Source organism: Podarcis pityusensis (genome assembly GCF_964106645.2).
Source record: "Podarcis pityusensis genome assembly, chromosome: 9".
In the NCBI taxonomy this organism is placed as follows: Eukaryota; Metazoa; Chordata; class Lepidosauria; order Squamata; family Lacertidae; genus Podarcis; species Podarcis pityusensis.
In genome coordinates this window covers 2,626,023-2,645,501 of record NC_138034.1, presented here as the reverse complement: position 1 = coordinate 2,645,501, position 19,479 = coordinate 2,626,023, and the positions used below count along the sequence as shown (strand labels likewise).

The following is a 19,479-nucleotide window of genomic DNA, read 5'->3' as shown; positions in this document are numbered from 1 at the left end:
GAACCTCTTTCCCTAACCGAACCAGAAGAGTCCTTCAACTCTGGATCTAGCAACTCTGGAACTTGCTACTTTCTGTGCCACTCACCTTCCAAATGCCACATCTGCTCAGGAAATTCCAACACATACAATTTAAAAATAAATAAATAAGTAAATGCATTCCTTACCTCCAGCCTAGTTCTGTCTACATCCTTTGGTAGCTTCACTCGAACTCTGTTTGTTACAATAAGTGTTTCATATGGATAGACCTAATGCAAAGAGAAAGTGTGACACTAGAAAGATGCATCCCTTGTGGAAATTTTTAAAAATGCAAATGGAAAATATTTGTATCTATATTTGATGTATTTGATTTTAAAAGGACCATAGGAGAAAAAAGGAATATACTGAACCTTGTTAAGAAGGGCTGATTCTCAACATTCTCTAAGTGTTGTCAACAGCAACCCTTACCTTGTATTCTGCAAGAGACAGGAAAAAAAACTGGCAGGTTAGAGCAGAACTGGCTATTGCTTATATACTACATTTTGAGAACTGGTTCAAGTATTATTTCTGTGGGAGATTTTAGCAGTCAAACCTAACAATGCATATATGCTAGTTAGTATATGAAGGGGTTAAGGACCACAGAGTTCTAGATCACTAGAGTAGGCTCAATGATGTCACGCCCCCTCCTTCTCCTGAGAGCAAAGGCTTGTTTCCTGTTCCTATTTCTCTCCCTCCATCCCTCTCACACTGCAAGCAATGGAGGCAGACACGCCTCAAGTTAGCTCTCTGCCTCAGACATGTGTCGGCGGCTGCTTTGCTGCATTTTTCTACCCAAGAACATTTTCCTGTATTTTATTGCTGTTGCATAAAGAAAAAGTGTGTGCCTGTGACCTTGGATTAAGTAAGTAAAGCATTTTTAAACTTACTTCAGAGTGTGGTCTGTTTCACGCAGGAGGGTAGAAGAGGTTGAATAGCCTATTCCTATGTTTCATTAATCAGCCTAACGATAAGATTTAAACTCTGCTACCAAGGCTCTTTATGTACTAGTCTTGTTGTTTTTAAAAGCAGGCACTAGCTGTTTTTCCTTTGTTAGCTAACCCACACATGTGGGTCTGCAGAGTATTAAATATATCCTCTTCCCTACACCCATCAACTTCTCCCTGTCGACTGCCATCAAAAAAGTTTACTGTGTGGAGTCAGACCATGTAGAAGCTGCAAGCTCCAAAATACAGTGGCCAAGTTACCAGCTGGGGTTCCCCTCAGATCACAAATAACCCCAACCCCTGTTTTGAAACAGTTGAATTGGTCAAGACACTCATGTTGGTGCTTAAGGCCCTGAATGTCATAGGCCCCAAATACCTGAAACATTGTGTCCTTCCCAAGGACCCCTCAGGTGTTAGGATTGGCAGAGGGGGGCCTTTTGGTGATCTGCCACGCTCAGAAGCTTAGGTGGTGGCGGCAGTCCCTAAACTGTGGAACTCCCTCCTCTTCTTTATGCAATACTCATTGAATGCGAAAGACACGTGAGATGTACATTTTCAGGACCCACCTTACTTTTGTGATTACGTTTTAAACTGTTTTTGTGTTTTATTTTAAAATTCTGTTTTAGTTGTTGTAACCTACCCTGGGACCTTAGGGTGAAAGGCAAGTAATAAATTAAGATGATGATGATATAGCGCTCCTTATCATATGCTTCAACAAGTAATATATATTTAGTGCAGGCACTTCATATAATAACACTAACATATCCTTAATGGCTGTTATGTTGGCATGTTTTGTACAAATGGGAAAGGCTGGGCTAAAACACATTCAGTATTACCACCTCGAAGAGGGGTTTGTGTGATGCTCTCATGATGGCCCTAATGCCTGATCCAGTAGTTTTCAACCTTTTAGACCTGGGACTGGGTTTAGTTGAAGAAGTAATTTGGAGACCCACTTCTTCATTTTTAGCTTTCATCTGTGTGACCCACGTTGGGTCAGACTTCAATTCAGTAGCAGGTCCCAACCCACCAGCTGAAAACCAGTGAAATCTCAACCATCCCTGAGGTTGTGAAATCACTATAGCTGCACACTCCGCTGACCTCTCTGACCCAAACATTAAGATTATTCGTCGTAAAAGCAATTATGCTGGTAATCTGATGCTAAGTTTGCAACTCCTGCACTGATGCAAATGCATTAAATATGAAATCCATTCTACATTGTGCAAAGCAGCCTGAAGTTTGTTTGTTATTAGTGGTATGCAGAGAGAGTTCTGAGGTTGCCAATTGCTCAGTTCTGGTGAGTGCCTGAAGGTTATGCAGTCTTAGCACAACTCATACAGAGAACAGCGGTTTGGGATCCCTCCCTCCCACCCCACCCCTTCCTTTGAAAGACAGAAATGGGACAGTTTTGGGGTATACCTCTCTTTCCCCAAGTAGAATCCTGGTCAGTGTCATACTGGGCCATATCTGCAGCCTAGGACAGAAAGAAAAACGGTGTTTTATAAATTAATTCAATAAATAATAAAGTATAATGCAGAAAAATGCCATCTATAGCATGCACTCTTTAATATAACACTTTACCTGTGATGGGAAAGTGACAAATCAGCTGCAACATGCATATGAATATGGATATGATGAAACTTTTTGAAGTGGTCTATAAATAAATATCTATAACCACCATAAAAACAATAGCGATTTTACTAAAGCCAATTTTTAGTTTGGAATTCTTTAGGCATAGGAATTATCGTGTAGCTTTATTACTGAAACTAGGTGTGGTTCAAACCTTGTATTTGAAGGTGCTGTTTTTTCTTGAGGTATCTGACAACGGTTGTGTGAAATATCTCTAGCAATTCTGTCCAAAGGGGCCTGTCATTAATTATTTCACTGAAGTAACAAAGCTATCAGGTTGCATCTTATACACACTTAGCTAAGAGTAAGTCCCACTGAGCTTAAAAGGGCTTAATTCTGAGTAGTCATAAATATGATTTCACTGTTATTCATCTTACTGAAGTAATGCTCCATTATTTACTTTTATTAATGTCAAGCTCACATTTAAGCTAATGCAATTCATTTCACTTTCTCATTTTATTTTTACATTTAGCTTGAAGGAGAGCCTGTTCTAATGTTTCCTCATAAGTACAGGCAACCTCCGATTTGCGAGGGGGTTGCGTTCCAGGTCACTGTGTGTGACGGTGGAGCGCACATAAGCTTGCGCTGCCCCGTTATGCTCCCGCCCCCTTTTCCGGTCACGCAGTCAAACGTCAAATGGTTGCTGCCTGTAATTCTGCTTATGAATTTTATTGGGGTGATTATTTTCCTTCCTTTAAAGAAACAATGTCAAATTTACATATTATGCATCATGATAAACGCATTCATCAGATTTAAAGTGTCTCTATGTTCTTAAAAAAGAAAATAATCAGCCATGGTGGTACCACGTCAAATGAGGAGGGCTTTTTAACCCTTTCCCCCAAGTTGAGAGAGAAACAGAGAAAGGAGTAGTGGGAGAATACATCTGTTTGGAGATAGCCTTAAAGAGGAACAGAAGTATATGGAGCTGGTAGCCAAAGATATTTACCCACAGAAAAAAATCAACTGAGTGCCATACAGAAGTAAAAATCACATTTCCCACCTGAGGACAGCTCTGAAAGTTGTGATCAAGCCACCTGACACCTGGCCCTTTCTGCAAAAGCAGATCCAGGGCCTCTCCAGACACATGTCTTATGGCAGGCATATGCAACAACAAACATTTTCAATGCAGATTTGTACTGATTTCCCCTCCTGATAAATAAATGTTCTTCAATACTCTTGCAACTTTGAACTGTGCTGTCCTCCTTTGACTCATCCCCATAGCTGTCAACTTTTCCCTTTTCTTGCGAGGAATCCTATTCGAAATAAGGGAATTTCCCTTTAAAAAGGGAAACGTTGACAGCTATGCTCCTCCCAGGCCACTGTTTATGTTCCCTCCATGTTCCCACCTCTGCCTTTTCCAGCAGTGGACCCTCACCCTGCTCACACAAGCAAAGCCACTGGAACTGGAAAAAAGATCAGGCCTACAGGAATTTTGCCTCCTTCCCCACACTTTTTATTTAAGCGCGGAATGTTTGCGCTGTGCCACGGTGCCAGCACTATGCTCTCACTCTTAACAGGCTGCGACTGCTGTGCTTAGTTTCACAAAAATGTCATCATCAGGAAGCGTATGTGTGAGTGGCTGCACTGAAGAACTGATTTCAATTTGGCACATTGCCGTGGCGGCAAAGTGCATCAAAGGTGAGAGTAGAAAAACAACAACAGGAATATTTCTAGTGTGGAACTTTTGAGGCATTGCTACTTTTGGCTTGTGACCATCCTAAAAGTTTTAGAGTCATAAATGAACTTGAATGCTAGAGCACATTTGAGCACTGTCGGGAACACAAAGAATCCTGAATACACAATTTAAAAAAGAAGTCTAGAGCCCCTGCCCCTCTTCAACTGTCAGTTGGCCCAACCCACGCCTTCAAGGGGCCAGATGAAATTCAGCAAAAGGCTGAATCTGCCCTCATGCCATAGATTACTCACCCCTTATGCCAGATCAGGCTAACAAACAGCCTGACCTGGCACAAGCACAGGGAGCTAGATGGTTCATCAGCCTAATCAAGTATGTCATTGTATTTGCACTTAAGACATTTTTATGTCTACCTACATGGTGTAACCCATTCTTTCCATAGTCAGGAAGAGAAGCAGATTTGGAATATGGAAATCCTACAAAAGAGACAGAAGAGATACTTTTTAAAAATGCATTGTCTGATATATGCATAGCTCAATAAGCAAGAGGTTGCCTCAATAATTTTAAGTTGTACTGTAGAAAATAGACAGGTCTCGCCAAATGTATCAAAATGGAGGCAATACAGAGAAGTGTTCAGAATCAAAAGCAACTCATTGTGGGTGTTAAAGAAAATGCCAAATTTCAGTGGGTATAGATACAATTCCCGATGCAACAGAAAACAGAAAGCAGCCATCAGCGAGCATTGAGGCCTCTCAGTCCAGAAGTACCTAGTGCTAAGACCTTAAGTGCTGAACAATGTGATTACAGCTAGGATCCTGTGAACATTAAAAAATAATAATTATTGAAGATTTTATTGGTTTACCAAAGTACATGCCTTGTATCTTTTTTCAGGTTTAAGAATCTTTTTTGCATTTGAAGTGAAACATTAGTGTTGTATACAGAATAAGGTTGAGGAAGAAGAAGGGGGGAAGAGGGATAGTAATACTTGGTGTGTATGTGGGGTTTTTATGTCAGCGTCACTTGGGTAGTGTCAGGGTACTGCCATCAGTGTCCGGGGGAGAGAGCAAGCTCCAAAGGGATCCCAGCGAGCGTCCCGGGAGTGGGAGAGGCAGCCCGTCTTCTGGGGGGGAGAATCAACGTAGCTCCAGTGGAGAAGGGGGGCAGATGGGGGAATCGGCGAGGCGGTCCCATGACTCCTTGCCGGGGAGCAGCGGGGAGAGGAAGGGTCCTCCGCTGCCTACGCCCTCCTTGCGCAGAAGGCTTCTGCGCAGGGAGAGTAGGAGGAGACTTGGCGTCAAAGAGCTTCTTTGCTGGAAGAAGTTTAAGAAACGCCCACTGACGGATTCTGCCAGCGATTGAGACAGCCACGGGTGAGTGGCTGCCCGGACAGAAAGGGTTCACTCAGGCAACCCAGCCAGGGGTTGGGACAAGCTTACGCACGAGCAACCCCTAGAACCATTACAGCAATCCGTCAGTCCCTGACGTTGCTTGTGCGCAGCCCCGGAGAGGCAGCACGATGAGCCAAACAGGGCCGGCTGGAGGGACAGAGCAAGAAGCCCTGGTGCGAGGTCTGGTAGAGAAGAACCGAGACCTGGAGGCGCATGTAGCTACCCTGACGGCGCGGCTGGAGAGACGGGCTCAGGATGCATAGGTCAGAGCCACCCCGATAGGGAGGAAGGTTCAGGGGCTGGTACACAAGTTTGGTGGAAAGCCCCAAGACTACAATGCCTTCCGGACGGAAATTCAGTACGCTCTGGAAGTGCAGAAAAATGACTTTGCTGATGACGGGGAGAGGGTGGCTTACATTGTGGGACATCTGCAGGATGGGGTGCGTGAATGGATCAGGCCGCTAATGGCGACGCAGAATGATGCTTTGAAAGATCTTAAGAAATTCTACCAAGGGATGGACGCGATGTTCTCCAGCGAGGTGGAGCAAAGCGTGACGAGACGGGAGCTGATGGGGTGCAAGCAGGGGAGCCTGTCCGTCAGAAACTACTGGTCGCGTTTCGCGATGTTAGTCCACAGACTTGGGTGGGATCTGGACTCGGAACCGATGCAAATGTTTGAAGCGGGTTTGTCCCCCGAAGTGAAAGACGAGTTGTCCCGAGCGCCCCGCCCGCGGTCGATGGATGAACTCACAAAGACTGTGCTTGCAATCGGTATACGACAGGAAGTGCGGGCTCAAGAAAAGCGGGAGATAAGGGCGGAGCATTTCCATGACAACCGCATTCCCGAGATGCCGAGGGAGCCTTCCCAGGCGGCGGAGCCGATGGAAATTGATGGCGCGTACGCATGCGACGTTTCAAACGCTGGTGAAGGTCGGAAAAGGGAGGGAAAGTAGTGGAAAACTACCAAGAAGTGTTTCCCCTGTCAGCGCCCGGGACATTTTGCAAAGGTCTGCCCTCAACAAAAAGCCTGGCAAGGCATGATGGGGGTTGCAGACCACGACGAGAAGGGGGAGGAGGGGCAGGTGCAGGGAAACGACAATGCCTGGCTGCCAACCAGCAGGGGCAGCAGCCAGGCCAGCCATCAATAGAAGTGCCCCAGCCTGACCCCCCCCCCAAGGCAGCTATAGCCATAGAGGTGGTGCTAGAACTCCCAAACGGGCACCCCATCAAGGTGAAGGGACTGCTAGATTCTGGCAGCTCGTGTAATTTCTTCAGCAGAGACTTCGCTCTGGAGCACCAACTCCACCTGTTACCACTAGACTTTCCCTTGCAGGTGACCACCATCGATGGCAGGGAACTCCTGGGGGGGGGGGAGTGACGCACCAGCCATCGCCAATGCGAATGAGGGTCTCCAGGCACACGGAAACCATTGCCTTTCACGTGGCCACGCTGGCAGGACCCCCAATAATACTGGGAATGAGCTGGCTGGCAATGCATGACCCAGTGGTGTCATGGCATCAGCGGTCGGTCACCTTTGGGTCAGCTTACTGCTTAGAGCACTGTCTGGGAGGGAAGGAACCCAGAATGGCTGTGGCCAGGGTGGCTGGGTTGGCCCTGGAGCAAAAAGGGGAGGTGCCACCACAATATGCTGATCTGAAGGAGGTCTTCAGCGAGAGGGAGGCAGATAAGTTGCCCCCCCCCACAGGCCCTTTGACTGCCAAATCAACCTGCTTCCAGGGGCTCAGTTACCAGTGGGTAAGCTGTATGCCATGTCCGACCGGGAGATGCAGGAGCTACGGCAGTTTATTGACAAGAACCTGAAGAGAGGTTTCATAAGGGAATCTAAGGCGGTGGGGGGCAGTCCACTGTTCTTTGTGGACAAAAAAGAGACTAACCAGCCCAGATTAGTCGTGGATTACCGGGCCCTAAACCGGGTATCAGAACCCGTGACATTCCCAATGCCCAGGATTGATGATATTTTGACACGTGTGAGGCAGGGGAAGATTTTTACCAAGCTGGACCTCAGGGGAGCCTACAATCTGATTAGGATAAGGGAGGGGGACGAATGGAAAACGACTATGTTCACCCCCCCTGGGGGCTTTTGAGTACTTAGTCATGCCATTTGGATTACAATTGGGCTCAGCCTGCTTTCAAGCATTCATGCATCATGTGTTGGGGCCCCTGCTGTACAAGAATTGCGTAGCCTTTCTGGACGACATCTTAATCTATTCGGACAATGAAAAGCAACACATCAGAGACGTCAGGGAGGTGCTACAGAGATTGAAGAAGCATCAGTTGTGGGTCAAGCTGGAAAAATGCCAATTCCACGCCAAGGAGGTCGAGTTCCTGGGCTACAGGCTGTCAGACAAAGGACTAGCCATGGATCCGGGCAAGGTGAAGGCAGTGCTGGAATGGAAAGCCCCCCAAAACAGAAAGGATGTGCAAAGGTTCCTAGGCTTCAGCAACTTCTACAGGAAGTTCATAAAGAACTTCGCTCACCTGACAGCGCCCATAACGGATTGTCTTAGTAGCAAAAAGAAGTTCGCGTGGACAGAGGATGCGCAGCAATCCTTTGAAAAACTGAAGAGGGCGTTCGCCTCGGAAGAGCAACTCCTGCACGTGGATCCGGAGAAGCCCATGAGACTGGAGACGGACGCGTCCGACCGTGCCATTGGAGCGGTCCTTTTGCAACCCGGGGCCAAGCAGAGCTGGAGGCCGTGTGCCTTTTTCTCCAGGAAGCTGAGCAAGTCAGAGCAAAACTACACAGTGTATGACCGAGAACTGCTTGCGATCTATGCAGCATTTCAGCGATGGAGACATCTGTTGATAGGGGCGCGGCACAAGATCCAGGTCCGAACTGACCACAAGAACTTGGAATACTGGCGGACCATGCGAGTGCTCAACCAGAGACAGATCAGGTGGTCCCAGGAGTTCGCCAAGTTTTCCTTCGAGATCCGATACGTGCCGGGGGAGGAGAACGTAAGGGCAGACGCTCTCTCCCGGAAACTGGAGTACATGGAAGGAGAAGGGCCACCAGAGACCAGGCACGTGTTCCCCGAGGACCGGTGTGTGTGGGGGGGCGTTGGTTGGGAAATGAGAACTGGCAGGGCTCACCAGAGACAATGAGTTTGCTCAGACCAAGATCAGGGAGCTCAGGGACGGAAAGGAAGTCCATGGAGGGTTTGAGGAAAAGGAAGGGCTACTGTACTATAAGGGGGCGCTGTATGTACCAGGGGAGACTTTGAGGGGGAAAGTACTTAAGCAACTCCATGACAACCCAACAGCTGGGCACTTTGGACAGCACAAGACCATGCTACTAGTCACCAGGCAGTTCTGGTGGCCAAAGGTGAGGGAAGACGTACGAGAATACTGTATGTACAAGGGTGCGACCAATGCCAGAGGGCTAAGGGGGAAAGGGCCGCCCCCGCGGGGCTACTGGAACCCTTACCCACACCGGGAAGGCCCTGGGAGGTGGTGTCCATTGATTTTATGACAGATCTGCCCAAGTCTAGGAGAAAGACAGCGGTCATGGTAGTAGTCGATCTACTGACTAAAATGTGCCATTTCGTAGCTTGCTCACATGCAGCAACGGCAGAGCAGACCGCCAGGCTGTTCGTGGAGCACATTTTCAGACTGCGTGGGGCTCCTTTGAGGGTAATCTCGGATCGCGGGAAACAATTTACTTTCCAGTTCTGGCGGAAACTCATGAGCTTGCTACAGGTTGAGGTGAGCTTCTCGACGGCGAGGCACCTGGAAACCAACGGACAAGCCGAAAGAGCGAACGGCATACTCCAGCAATACCTACGATGCTATGTCAGCAAGAGACAGAACGATTGGGTAGAGAAATTAGCTTTGGCTGAATTTGCGTACAATAACTCTGAGCACGTGTCCACGGGAATGAGCCCTTTCATGGCCAATTACGGGTGTCACCCCAGGGCATTCCCGGGGAGGGGGGAGGAAGGATGGAGTGTACCTGCGGCTGAGCAATTTGTGGAGGAAATGGAGGCCTTACACCAGCAACTAAAGCTGAGCGGGCCAAGGAAGTGTACAAGAGGCAGGCGGACAGGCACCGTCGGGAGGGGGAGGCCATACGGGTGGGAGACCGGGTGTGGTTGTCATCCCAAGGGTTGCCCCTAAAGGGAGGGTGCAAGAAGTTGCAGCCGAGGCGGCTGGGGCCTTTTGAGGTAATACAGCAGGTGAACCCAGTGGCATTTAAACTCAAGTTGCCTGACAGCATGAAGATACATCCAGTGTTCCATAGGTCCCTACTTTCACCTTACAGGGAGGGGCGGGAATTCCCGGGACGGGAGGGAGGGGTTACCACCCACCCGCGGGTAGAGGAGAGGGAACACTGTAACGAAGCCACGGAAAAACTCGATTCAAGGTGGCGAGGTCGCCAGGTAGAGTACTTGGTAGCCTGGGAGGGGGAACCTAGGTCGGAAAACATGTGGGTCCCTGCTGAATCAATCACTGACGGGTATCTGGTGGAAGAATTCCACGGTTTGTTCCCGGATAAGCCCAAACCATTAGTGAGATTCTGGGAGGAAGAATTTGGACCCACGGACGACGAAGGGGATTTTGTGGGTTTTCCTACCTCCGAAGAGGAGGGAGAGGAGGTGTCCGAGGGAGAAGAATCAGACTGGGAGAGTCAACCAGCGGGAAGAGATCCAAGCAGATGGGAGGCTGGTTTTGAATCCTCAGAAGATGATACCAGCTCTTTCAGGGGATTCCCCGCATCGTCAGCCGAGGAGAGGGAGGAGGTTGTGCCGAAAAATCGCGCCCGGGGTGGGAGGGGTCCTGAGGAGGAGGTGGATGTCAGGGAACTGCCATCAGTGTCCGAGGGAGAGAGCAAGCTCCAAAGGGATCCCAGAGAGTGTCCCGGGAGTGGGAGAGGCAGCCCGTCTTCTGGGGAAGAGAATCAGCATAGCTCCAGTGGAGAAGGGGGGCAGATGGGGGAATCGGCGAGGCGGTCCCATGACTCCTTGCCGGGGACCAGCGGGGAGAGGAAGGGTCCTCCGCTGCCTACGCCCTCCTTGCGCAGAAGGCTTCCGCGCAGGGAGAGTAGGAGGAGACTTGGCGTCAAAGAGCTTCTTTGCTGGAAGAAGTTTAAGAAACGCCCACTGACGGATTCTGCCAGCGATTGAAACAGTCACGGGCGAGTGGCTGCCCGGACAGGAAAGGTTCACTCAGGCAACCCAGCCAGAGGTTGGGACAAGCTTACGCACGAGCAACCCCTAGAACCATTACCGGTAGGTTCTTTTTCTATTCCTTTATTATATTTCCTAGGTAGTGAGAGAGGTTGCTGGGGGCCCAGGGAATGGTTGGTTTGCATGTGGGGAGGGGGGTTGTTGGGTCAAGTTAGCCATATTAATTTGTATGCTGTTGGTGGGTTCTTGCTGTTCTCTTGTTGGGCTGTGATATCCTGTGCACATTTTAATTCTGTATGAATCACTTCTGAATAAACAAGGGTAGAATCAGATTGCCAAATTAGTTTCAGCGGGACTTAACTAATTCTCTCTGGGTTGTACCCAGAATGTTATGATGGCAAGAGCTTCTCTGCAGATCATTTGGGATTTTATGAGAGCCGGATGGCATGCTGCAAAAATATGTAAACACAACATTTATTTATTTAATTAAACACCCAGAAAAATACTTTCATTGGAACTAGAATTTAGTTGCATTTTAGGTAAACACTTTGAAAAACTGGACCACAAGACTATATTGGCAAAATAATGCTATTATGGGATTCAGAATGGTTCCTGCTATAGCTCTTGTCACAGGCCTGCTGGAATGGTTCTGGCTTGATTTAAGGGCCCAATTCTCCAAATTGTTAGGGGCATATTGAATCCTGATTCTGTTTTCTGCAGCACTGGCTACCCTGCCCAGTTTGGTGCCATCTGCAAATTGGATGACCATCCCCTCAATTCCTTCATCCATGTCACTTATAAAGACAATGAAGAAGAGGCGGCCCAGGACAGACCCTGCAGCGCCCTTGGTGTCTTCTGCAAGCTTTACTCAGAAGGAGCAGTTCATAGTGTTGGGGTGCTTTTGGATCCATCTTTGTCATTAGAGCCCCTGGTGACTTCTGTGCTTAGAAGTGCCTAGTTTAGGCTGGGAAGACACTGTGGCCAGGATAGCCTTACTACTGTTGCCACATGTGCTAGTAACCTCCCAGATGGACTACTGCAATATGCTCTATGTGGGGCTGCCCCTGAGGTTGGCCCAGAAGTTGCACCTAGTAGAAAATGCAATGGCTTGAATGATCAGTCGGGCAAACTATAGGAGTTATGCCTGCTTTATATATTGGGGTGGGGGTGCAATATGGATAGTACAGATTTACAAATATGTATAACAGGGACAAGTGTTCATTCTATCTTTACTTTCCAGTAAGACACTTTGCAATGAAATATTTTAGGAAATGTTGGCAAATCTTGAAAATGCTATTAGTTAAGTGGCCGGAAGTTTTTGGACACATGCTTTCACGGATCACTAGTCATTATTCTTCTATATTAAATGGATCCCTCTATCGATAAACAGGCGGTTAAGGGTGTGCAAACACTGCACCTTCTCTGCCAGTATTAATGCAATATATGGTGGCTGTCCCAGTGCCAACGCATTAGTTTGAGCCTCAATAAAATATACAGCTTTCAGCTGTCTTCTTACAGACCACCCAGGTGCCTTCTAGATATTTTGGACTCCAATCCCCATTAATCTCAGTGATTACGCGAGTTGTACTCCAACAATAGCAGGAAGGCACCAGGTTGCAGAGGGCTGCCATACAGACTCTCCTAAGTTTCACGCCCTAAGTCTTTGGCTGAATGTTGATGGGAGATCTGAAACCTCCCACGATGTGCTTTCCATTGCACTTTTTGAAGCGACTGTGAATACAGGTGAAACAGCTGAAGTTCAATGCCATCACTTGTGGGTTAAATACAGCTGTTTCTGGTGAAAAACTCCCTGCCCCACTACAGCTGTGTTAATGCAATAATCTCAGTAACTGTCACTAATCTGCTTCAGTAAAAGGTTAAAGATGTGCCCACTGATCATATATTTTTGTATCTCATTGCTATTCAACTCCCACCTTACAATTTTCTTACGATTTCACTTCATGGATCTTATGAAGTGGGCTTGAGCAACAAGCAATTATAAATCTGCCAGTCGTTAATGTGCCACATGACTCTTTTGATTGTGTTAATCAGGTCTCCGTCAATTTACTTTACCAGATACGAAGGGGGTGGGAACTTCCAGTACTTACGTAAGTAGGTACTGTTTGCGTTACTGTGCAAACGCTGAAGCTCTCTGTCGGTTCCAGGACTTTGTGGGAGTGACTGAGTATCCAGATCTGGAGAGTTAGTTCTGGCATCCACCTCCCCTTTCAAAGTCAGCCAACTTGATTTTAGCTGAGAAGAACAAATCCCAGCATTAAAATGAGACGCTTTCCCGAAAATTCATGTAGGGAGGAATTGACCGTGTGAAAGATGAAAGTAAAATCAAGTTTTATCATTATTTTGAAACCATTTGTATCAGCAAGAAAGTATTTCACCACTAAAATGTTAAGAAGGATGGATTTCCTGTTGCTCCCTTACCGCTTTTCAATTTCAGTAAGATTTCAGGCTATATGAATATGAGCAATCTACCAAAAGAGGAAGTAAGGAGTAGCAAATCTGACAAGCTGCCTTCATGTCAGGGGGGGAGGTCATCAGAAGGGTTTAACATGCCTTAAACCAACATCAGCAGCATGCAAGGCCCATTTACACAGCCGACTCTGAATTTTTTTTGCGAAGATAAAATGCTTCCTCCCTCCCAGTCCAAGTGCTCATAAAACCTGACCAGTCTTACAAGCAGCACTGTCATTCAGTTTAAAAAAATCAATTATCAGAGGTTTCAGTGATTATTCAATTATTTTGTGCATGCATAAAATCAGGTGATGAAAAATGAATTATTCAGAGCAAGCACTCTTAGTATCATGGCACCCTCCGCACTGTGAGGTCAGGCACCTTTAATATTTGCATGAAATGAAAGATTATGCATTGACCCCCTGTAATTTACCCCAGGCAACTACACTGTTATATGAAGGCTAATAAAGTACCTATGTAGCTAGATCAAAGGTCTAGCCACACCAGTGGCCTAAAAAATCAAGTCCTGAAAATGATGAAGGGCAAGATGCCGGAGATTCTCCTTACTGTGGTGCGGAATCATTTAGTGCCAAAGTGCCTATCTGGGTTCTTCTTAAGAATATGGAGCAATAAAGCAAACTGAAATCTCACTGCAGTGTTTTCCGTAAACTGAATGTCAATCTGTGTGAGATAACGAAGCTGGTGGATGAGTTTCTCACCTTCTGCTCACCCAGGAAAGAGAAAGAGACCCTGCTCCCTATTCCTGTCTTCTGGCAAGTGCTGGCGACTCTGAAGAGGGGTGAGGAGCCAACCTTTCACCTCATGTCAGGCTGGGACATGCACAGAAGTGGCAAAAGAAAATCTCGGCGCTTCTGGGTGCTGCCCAGCCCAGCGTGAGGCCGACTTTTACCCTCAGAGGAAGCACAGCATAGCTTGCTCATCTTGTGCTGTGCCAGGGAGAACTCAAAAACAGTCAGCATTTGTCTTGAGTCTCCCCCCCCCCCCCGCAACATATACCAACTTGACTTGATGACATGAATAAATGTGCCTGGTTTGTGAAGTCTGGCGCAACTGCCTGAAGAGGAGAGCAAGGGAGCTTTCAATACCTCTGAGCTTGACTTGCTGCATCGAAGATAATGCCTGGTTCATTTAGGACATTAATTTTAATTAACTGGTTTGTTTAATGAAGCAGCCCTACTTATAAGGTATCTGGGTGTGGTGACATTACCACCTAATACCCCTAATACATTTTGAAAGTTTTCCTCAAAGTGTCTTACCAGTTTTTCACTTTCTATGCCTGCCTGCCTACCTATATGAATCTACACTCCGACACCTTGGCTGACACAAAATGCAAAAGGAAATACTGGATCAGCCACATTGTTATACTGACACCAGCCAGGATAAAATGCCACCTTCTGGATCATGCAACACACTCTTGGCTGGGTGATGTGCTGATAGGACAATTGTGTGGATGATCCGCAAGTGGAACAAGTTCCATGTGATCTATACTTCTAGGAGTCTGTTTAATTCTTGAACCAGACACTCAAAAATTTATTTGGACTTGAAAAAAGCTATAGTGCAAAAATGTGGAGAGCTTCACCAAGGGCTTAATTATCATAATTTGTATTTCTTTCCATTGCTAATAGTTTTCATAGCCTAGATTCATTAACACTGGGTGTTATTTTGGGCTGTCGTCAGAAATCTTTGGAACCACTTCAATGGAGGAGTTCTGCTGATTTCAGTTAGACCATCCTGCTGGATGCGATTCTATTGATCACAGATATTTAATTAAATTTCTTGCCACTTCAAAGCAAACGATAAAACAAAAAGATCAGGAGGGTATATTGCTTTTTAAGCACCATTTCAAAAACTGTCCCCATGCAGTAGGAAACTATCATTCTGATGCCTTCAAAATTTACCTTCCTGCTGTCTTGATCACAACTACTGCTGTCATCATCTGATTTTCTTGACGCTAGACAATAAAAAGAATTTCCAGAGTAAAAATAGCATTTTGGTTTGTTTGTTTTTTAAAGTGTATTCTGCAAACAACAACAGCTTATATAAACAAACCTGCAAAAAGAGGGATATGAAATGCTACATTTGTCAGTAATTATGAAATTAATATGAGGGCCGGTGTACTAGCAAGCATCCAGGCCTTGTGTTATAGAGATGAGGGAGACATCCGTGGCTAAATAAACTGAGCTACTTCCCCCCTATTGGAAAGAAGCTTGGCTTATTCATGAGTCATAACCAAATTCACCCTTCATAGCACCACATCCCCCAATTCTCTTCCATGTACCCAGTCCTTCCCCAAGCACTTCCATCTGTTTCCATTTGCAGCCAAAGCTAGACAGTTGGCTTACACTGGGTGACATCTAGAAATAAATGAAGTATGTGTAGCATAAATTAAACGATTGTTTCACTTTTCCCACCAAGTGGCAGGAATCTCAAGGTGGCTTCCCTCTTGATTACTGGAGGCTTGTGGTACCTTTTGGAATAAACTATTATTTAGAAATGTACAGTTTGTGCAGGGTGGGGTGGGGAAGAGGAGAGAAAACAGACAAATCCTATCCATTAAAAACAGGACGCCAGGACGTAGCTGAAGAAGGCAAACCTAAGTGTGGTATCTAATGGCAGTCAAGGTTTAAAATAATTTTCACAATCCTAAAACTTGCTTAATATAAAATAAAAGAAGGAGAGTCTTAGCTACATAAAGCAGACCATCAATACCCAATCTTTTGGAAGTTTCTCATTCTGGTTTTAAAATGTAGCTGCAATGTTAGTGAAATAATCTTTTTTTGCTGTCCTATTCTCCTGCCCCCAAGTTCTGTTGCAAGGTTTTTAAAGTTGGCACTGCATTTGCTAGCTTTAATTCTTAGAAGATTTGTGCAACTTGTTTTGGGATTTATTCAGAACAAATGACTGTTTCCATGGATCTTTACAGAAAAATGGACTTTGTTTTCTTCAACAAGACATATTTTAGGTCTAATGGAGCTAGCTTTTCAGTTCTCTGTTTACATACAAATAACTCCATGTACTCAGTGTTCCTTTTGTGCTTTGAGGCAGCCATCTGGTCTGCATATCTGGTCCTGTGAATGAATTTTCTCTCTCTAGTAAATATGGCGGTTAACTCATGTATGTAAATATGAAACATTATTGCTATTATTTATTAAATTTATATATGACCCTTCACCCCTTGTGAGAAAGGCTAGCCGTCAGGGCTGATGAGACTTGTAGCCAAACAACATCTGGGGACCCAAGGTTGAGAAAGACTACTCTAGAGTCAATGGTCAAGGAATAAAACACAATTCTGAGGCAGCTAGAAATTGCTATCAGGTCCATCAGGGCTACAATAAATTATTGGCTTGTGTAGAACTGCTGCACTATAGTTGAGATTTCTCTGAAACATGCTGCTAGTTCCATCTCTGACCTCAAGACTTCAGTTCTGGCTGTTACGTGATTCTGTACCTGTTGTGTTCCCCTCTCCCTGAAATGACACTAAATCCTCTATGGGAAGGAATTAGACAGGAAAAAGTCAGAATAGGAAGATTAAATGTTCCTACCCCAGTTGTACTTTCCCAAGTAAATTAGCAGGTCCCACCCCTCGATTTCCACCATGGCTGCTTTGAAATAACAGGAGGAGATACTGATCATGCCATGTTTACCTGAGCTCTAATTCACCAGCCCTTCTCTGTTGACATGATCTGGGTTGATTCAAAACTGACAGCATGTCATAACCACAACTTTGGAAGACTATGCTCACAATAACTGGAATACTCAAAAGCAGATGCGATGTGATGCAATGGAAATGTCTCATAACATGTCATCTAATCCAGTTTCATAAACATACTGCAATGGACTCTTATCCTTTTATGACAATGCATGATTTAGCCATCTTGAGTGCATCCAGTTCATTCAGCTAACAGTAAAGAACAAATTCCCACAACTGATTAACTGTTTCTTGTGGTAACTGTCACCGTTTGATGCATTGGGGGCTGAACCACTCTTGTTCTGTGTTACAGAAATGCAGGGTTGGTTTCAGACTTAATAATGCTTAGAGTAAACCCACTGAAATCAATGGGATCTAAGCTAGTCATTAATTTCAAGGGGTTTACTTGTTGATGCATGATTAAGCCTGCATCCAAGCCACCAACTCTAACATAAATAATGTGTCTTCACTTCCCTCATTTTTAAAAGCTGTCTTCATTTTCCAGAGGTTTAGCAAATGCTTTGAATCCGCCCTATATCCTTCCCTATGTCTTTCAGCCATGTGTGTGCCCTACACTTGGGATTAATATTTAGATCACACTAACCTCCTTACAGTAATTTATTGTGTGCTATAGCAAAATATATAAACACTTTTATGTCTCCAACAATAAAGCCTTGTTGGCATTCGTCTGTCCTGAGAGACAATGAAGTGCGTCTCTGGGGGTGAAGTCAAAACACTCCATTGATGTGAGCTCCCCAGCATACAAGCCTGAGCAGTGTGTATGGAAGTCCTGGGCTGCCCAGATTACAAGACTCCCCTCTCTGCCTCGCAGGGGGAAAGGAAAGCAATGCGTTTGGAAACAGGTTGGCTGCAGGAGTTGCCGGAAGGAGGCATGCAAGGTGCCATCCAACTGTCCTAGGGACTCCACTCAGATTTGTGTAGGGTTTGCTCCTTAGCCTTTTCTCCTCCTGAAGATATCCCACAAAGCAGCAGAGCTTTTGCAGAGTTTTCCTTTTCCTAGATGGGCTACCTTCCTAGGCTGACAAGCCCCATCTGCTCCTCACTTCCTTTTACAGTATGAGCAGAAACCGCCTTCTTGACTGCTGGACCCCCTCTTGGTCTTGTCTGCTCTATCTGCTAGAGCCTGTCTTCACATGCAGGGGAACTCCCTAGCTCACCAAGGCTTTGAGACCCATCAGCTCCCCCATCTGGTTTAGCTGACCAGTTGAAGCCGTTTCTCAGGGTGCAGCTGCTGTCACATGCTGACAGCTCCTAGGAGCCTCAGGTGAGAGCTGAGTGCAGGGTGGGGACCAAAGGTGGAGCATGACATGTCCCTACACCAGAGGGACTAACCATCCCCTAATGCTCCATAAACCACAGGGCAAATATCATGTAATTAGCTTTTTCTAGTATTTATTAGTTTTCAGATAAATGAACAGAAGCACAGACTTTTATTCTCTTAGCACAATACACCTGCCTTGTATCTCTACGAATCCTGACAGATAGGTCACCAATGTGAATCTTCAGAATACCAAATTATTATGTAAGGATAGGCTAAGAAGAAAATGGGGAGGAAGCAAACAGTGAGTGACCTCACTGGGATGTGTGGCTTATATGCAAGATTTATCTGTGTCACACAAGGCAAAAATCTAGCATGCGGAAAAGGTGGTGAATAATGCAGAATTCAACAACTGATTAATGCATTTTGATGTTTGCCTCATGACTACAATGAACTTGCATTTTGGTAGAGAGTCTAAATATTCACTGGAGCTCCACCAATATTTTTCTACTTTAGTTAGAAATGCTGCTGACATCTCTGTCTTTACAAATCTGATGGTTCCAAGCCACTAATCCATTGAAAGATAATACATTGTTATCTTTTGCACTATATGTATCTTCATATGTACCTGAGACATGCTCCCCCTTCATGTGCATGATTGATTTTGGAATAATCTGATGTGCATCTTTCCTGGTCAAAGTTACCAATTAGCTCCACAAGACCCATTACAGCTTCACGAGGTCCACAAAAACAACGGGTTGTCCTGAGGCACAGGAACAACAAAAACTTCCTTTCATCACCTTCCTATTAGGGGCTCCAGGGCTTGGAGAAGGACTTTGTGACCTGACTGAGAGGCCTGCCTGAGGAAGTTATCCAAAACCCCGCGTGGCACCATCTCCTTCTACACATGGCTGGGACCAGTGGTGTGGCATTTGTCTCTGAATTGGCCATATAATGAACCCAGCTTCCAGCAGTGATCAGGATACTTAAGTTGGAGGCTACGGTCTCACCGGCTATGCCAGGTTCCTGAGTGGTGATCAAAGGCAGCATCGGTTCCCTCATGGTGCTTTCATGGGCCAGAGGATCCGAGTGCCTCCCACGCTACGAACCAACCCCAAGAGCACAGGAAATGCACCAGGAAGGAAGCACAGGGAGCACAGGGGAAGTGCCCATCTTTAGACCAGAGGCTTGGCCTAGTTCTCCACAAGGCAGCAAAGCCTAGAAGAGGCAGACTGCAGGAGAGATGCTTAAGAGGCCTCCATTCACTTT

At 46.0% G+C, this 19,479-nt stretch overlaps 1 protein-coding gene across 8 annotated transcripts in view; it reads right to left on the bottom strand.

Moving 5' to 3' along the window:
* The window catches only part of ABLIM2 (actin binding LIM protein family member 2), a 65,429-nt gene that overhangs the window by 8,166 nt on the left and 37,784 nt on the right, over nucleotides 1-19,479 (bottom strand). For 6 of the 8 annotated variants that reach the window (XR_013990660.1, XR_013990661.1, XR_013990662.1 and 3 more), the window contains 6 exons: nucleotides 15,142-15,194; nucleotides 12,862-13,006; nucleotides 4,636-4,694; nucleotides 2,376-2,430; nucleotides 387-452; nucleotides 165-245 (listed from right to left, as the gene is read on the bottom strand). The exons of 1 other annotated variant lie outside the window; for it this stretch is intronic. Coding sequence is in view for 1 of the 7 variants with exons in the window: in XM_081021553.1 (XP_080877679.1) it covers nucleotides 165-245; nucleotides 445-452; nucleotides 2,376-2,430; nucleotides 4,636-4,694; nucleotides 12,862-13,006; nucleotides 15,142-15,194 (401 nt within the window). In the remaining 6 variants the exon portion in view is untranslated. The remainder of the gene's footprint in view (nucleotides 1-164; nucleotides 246-386; nucleotides 453-2,375; nucleotides 2,431-4,635; nucleotides 4,695-12,861; nucleotides 13,007-15,141; nucleotides 15,195-19,479) is intronic. One more of the 8 variants, XM_081021553.1, reaches the window with a different exon arrangement.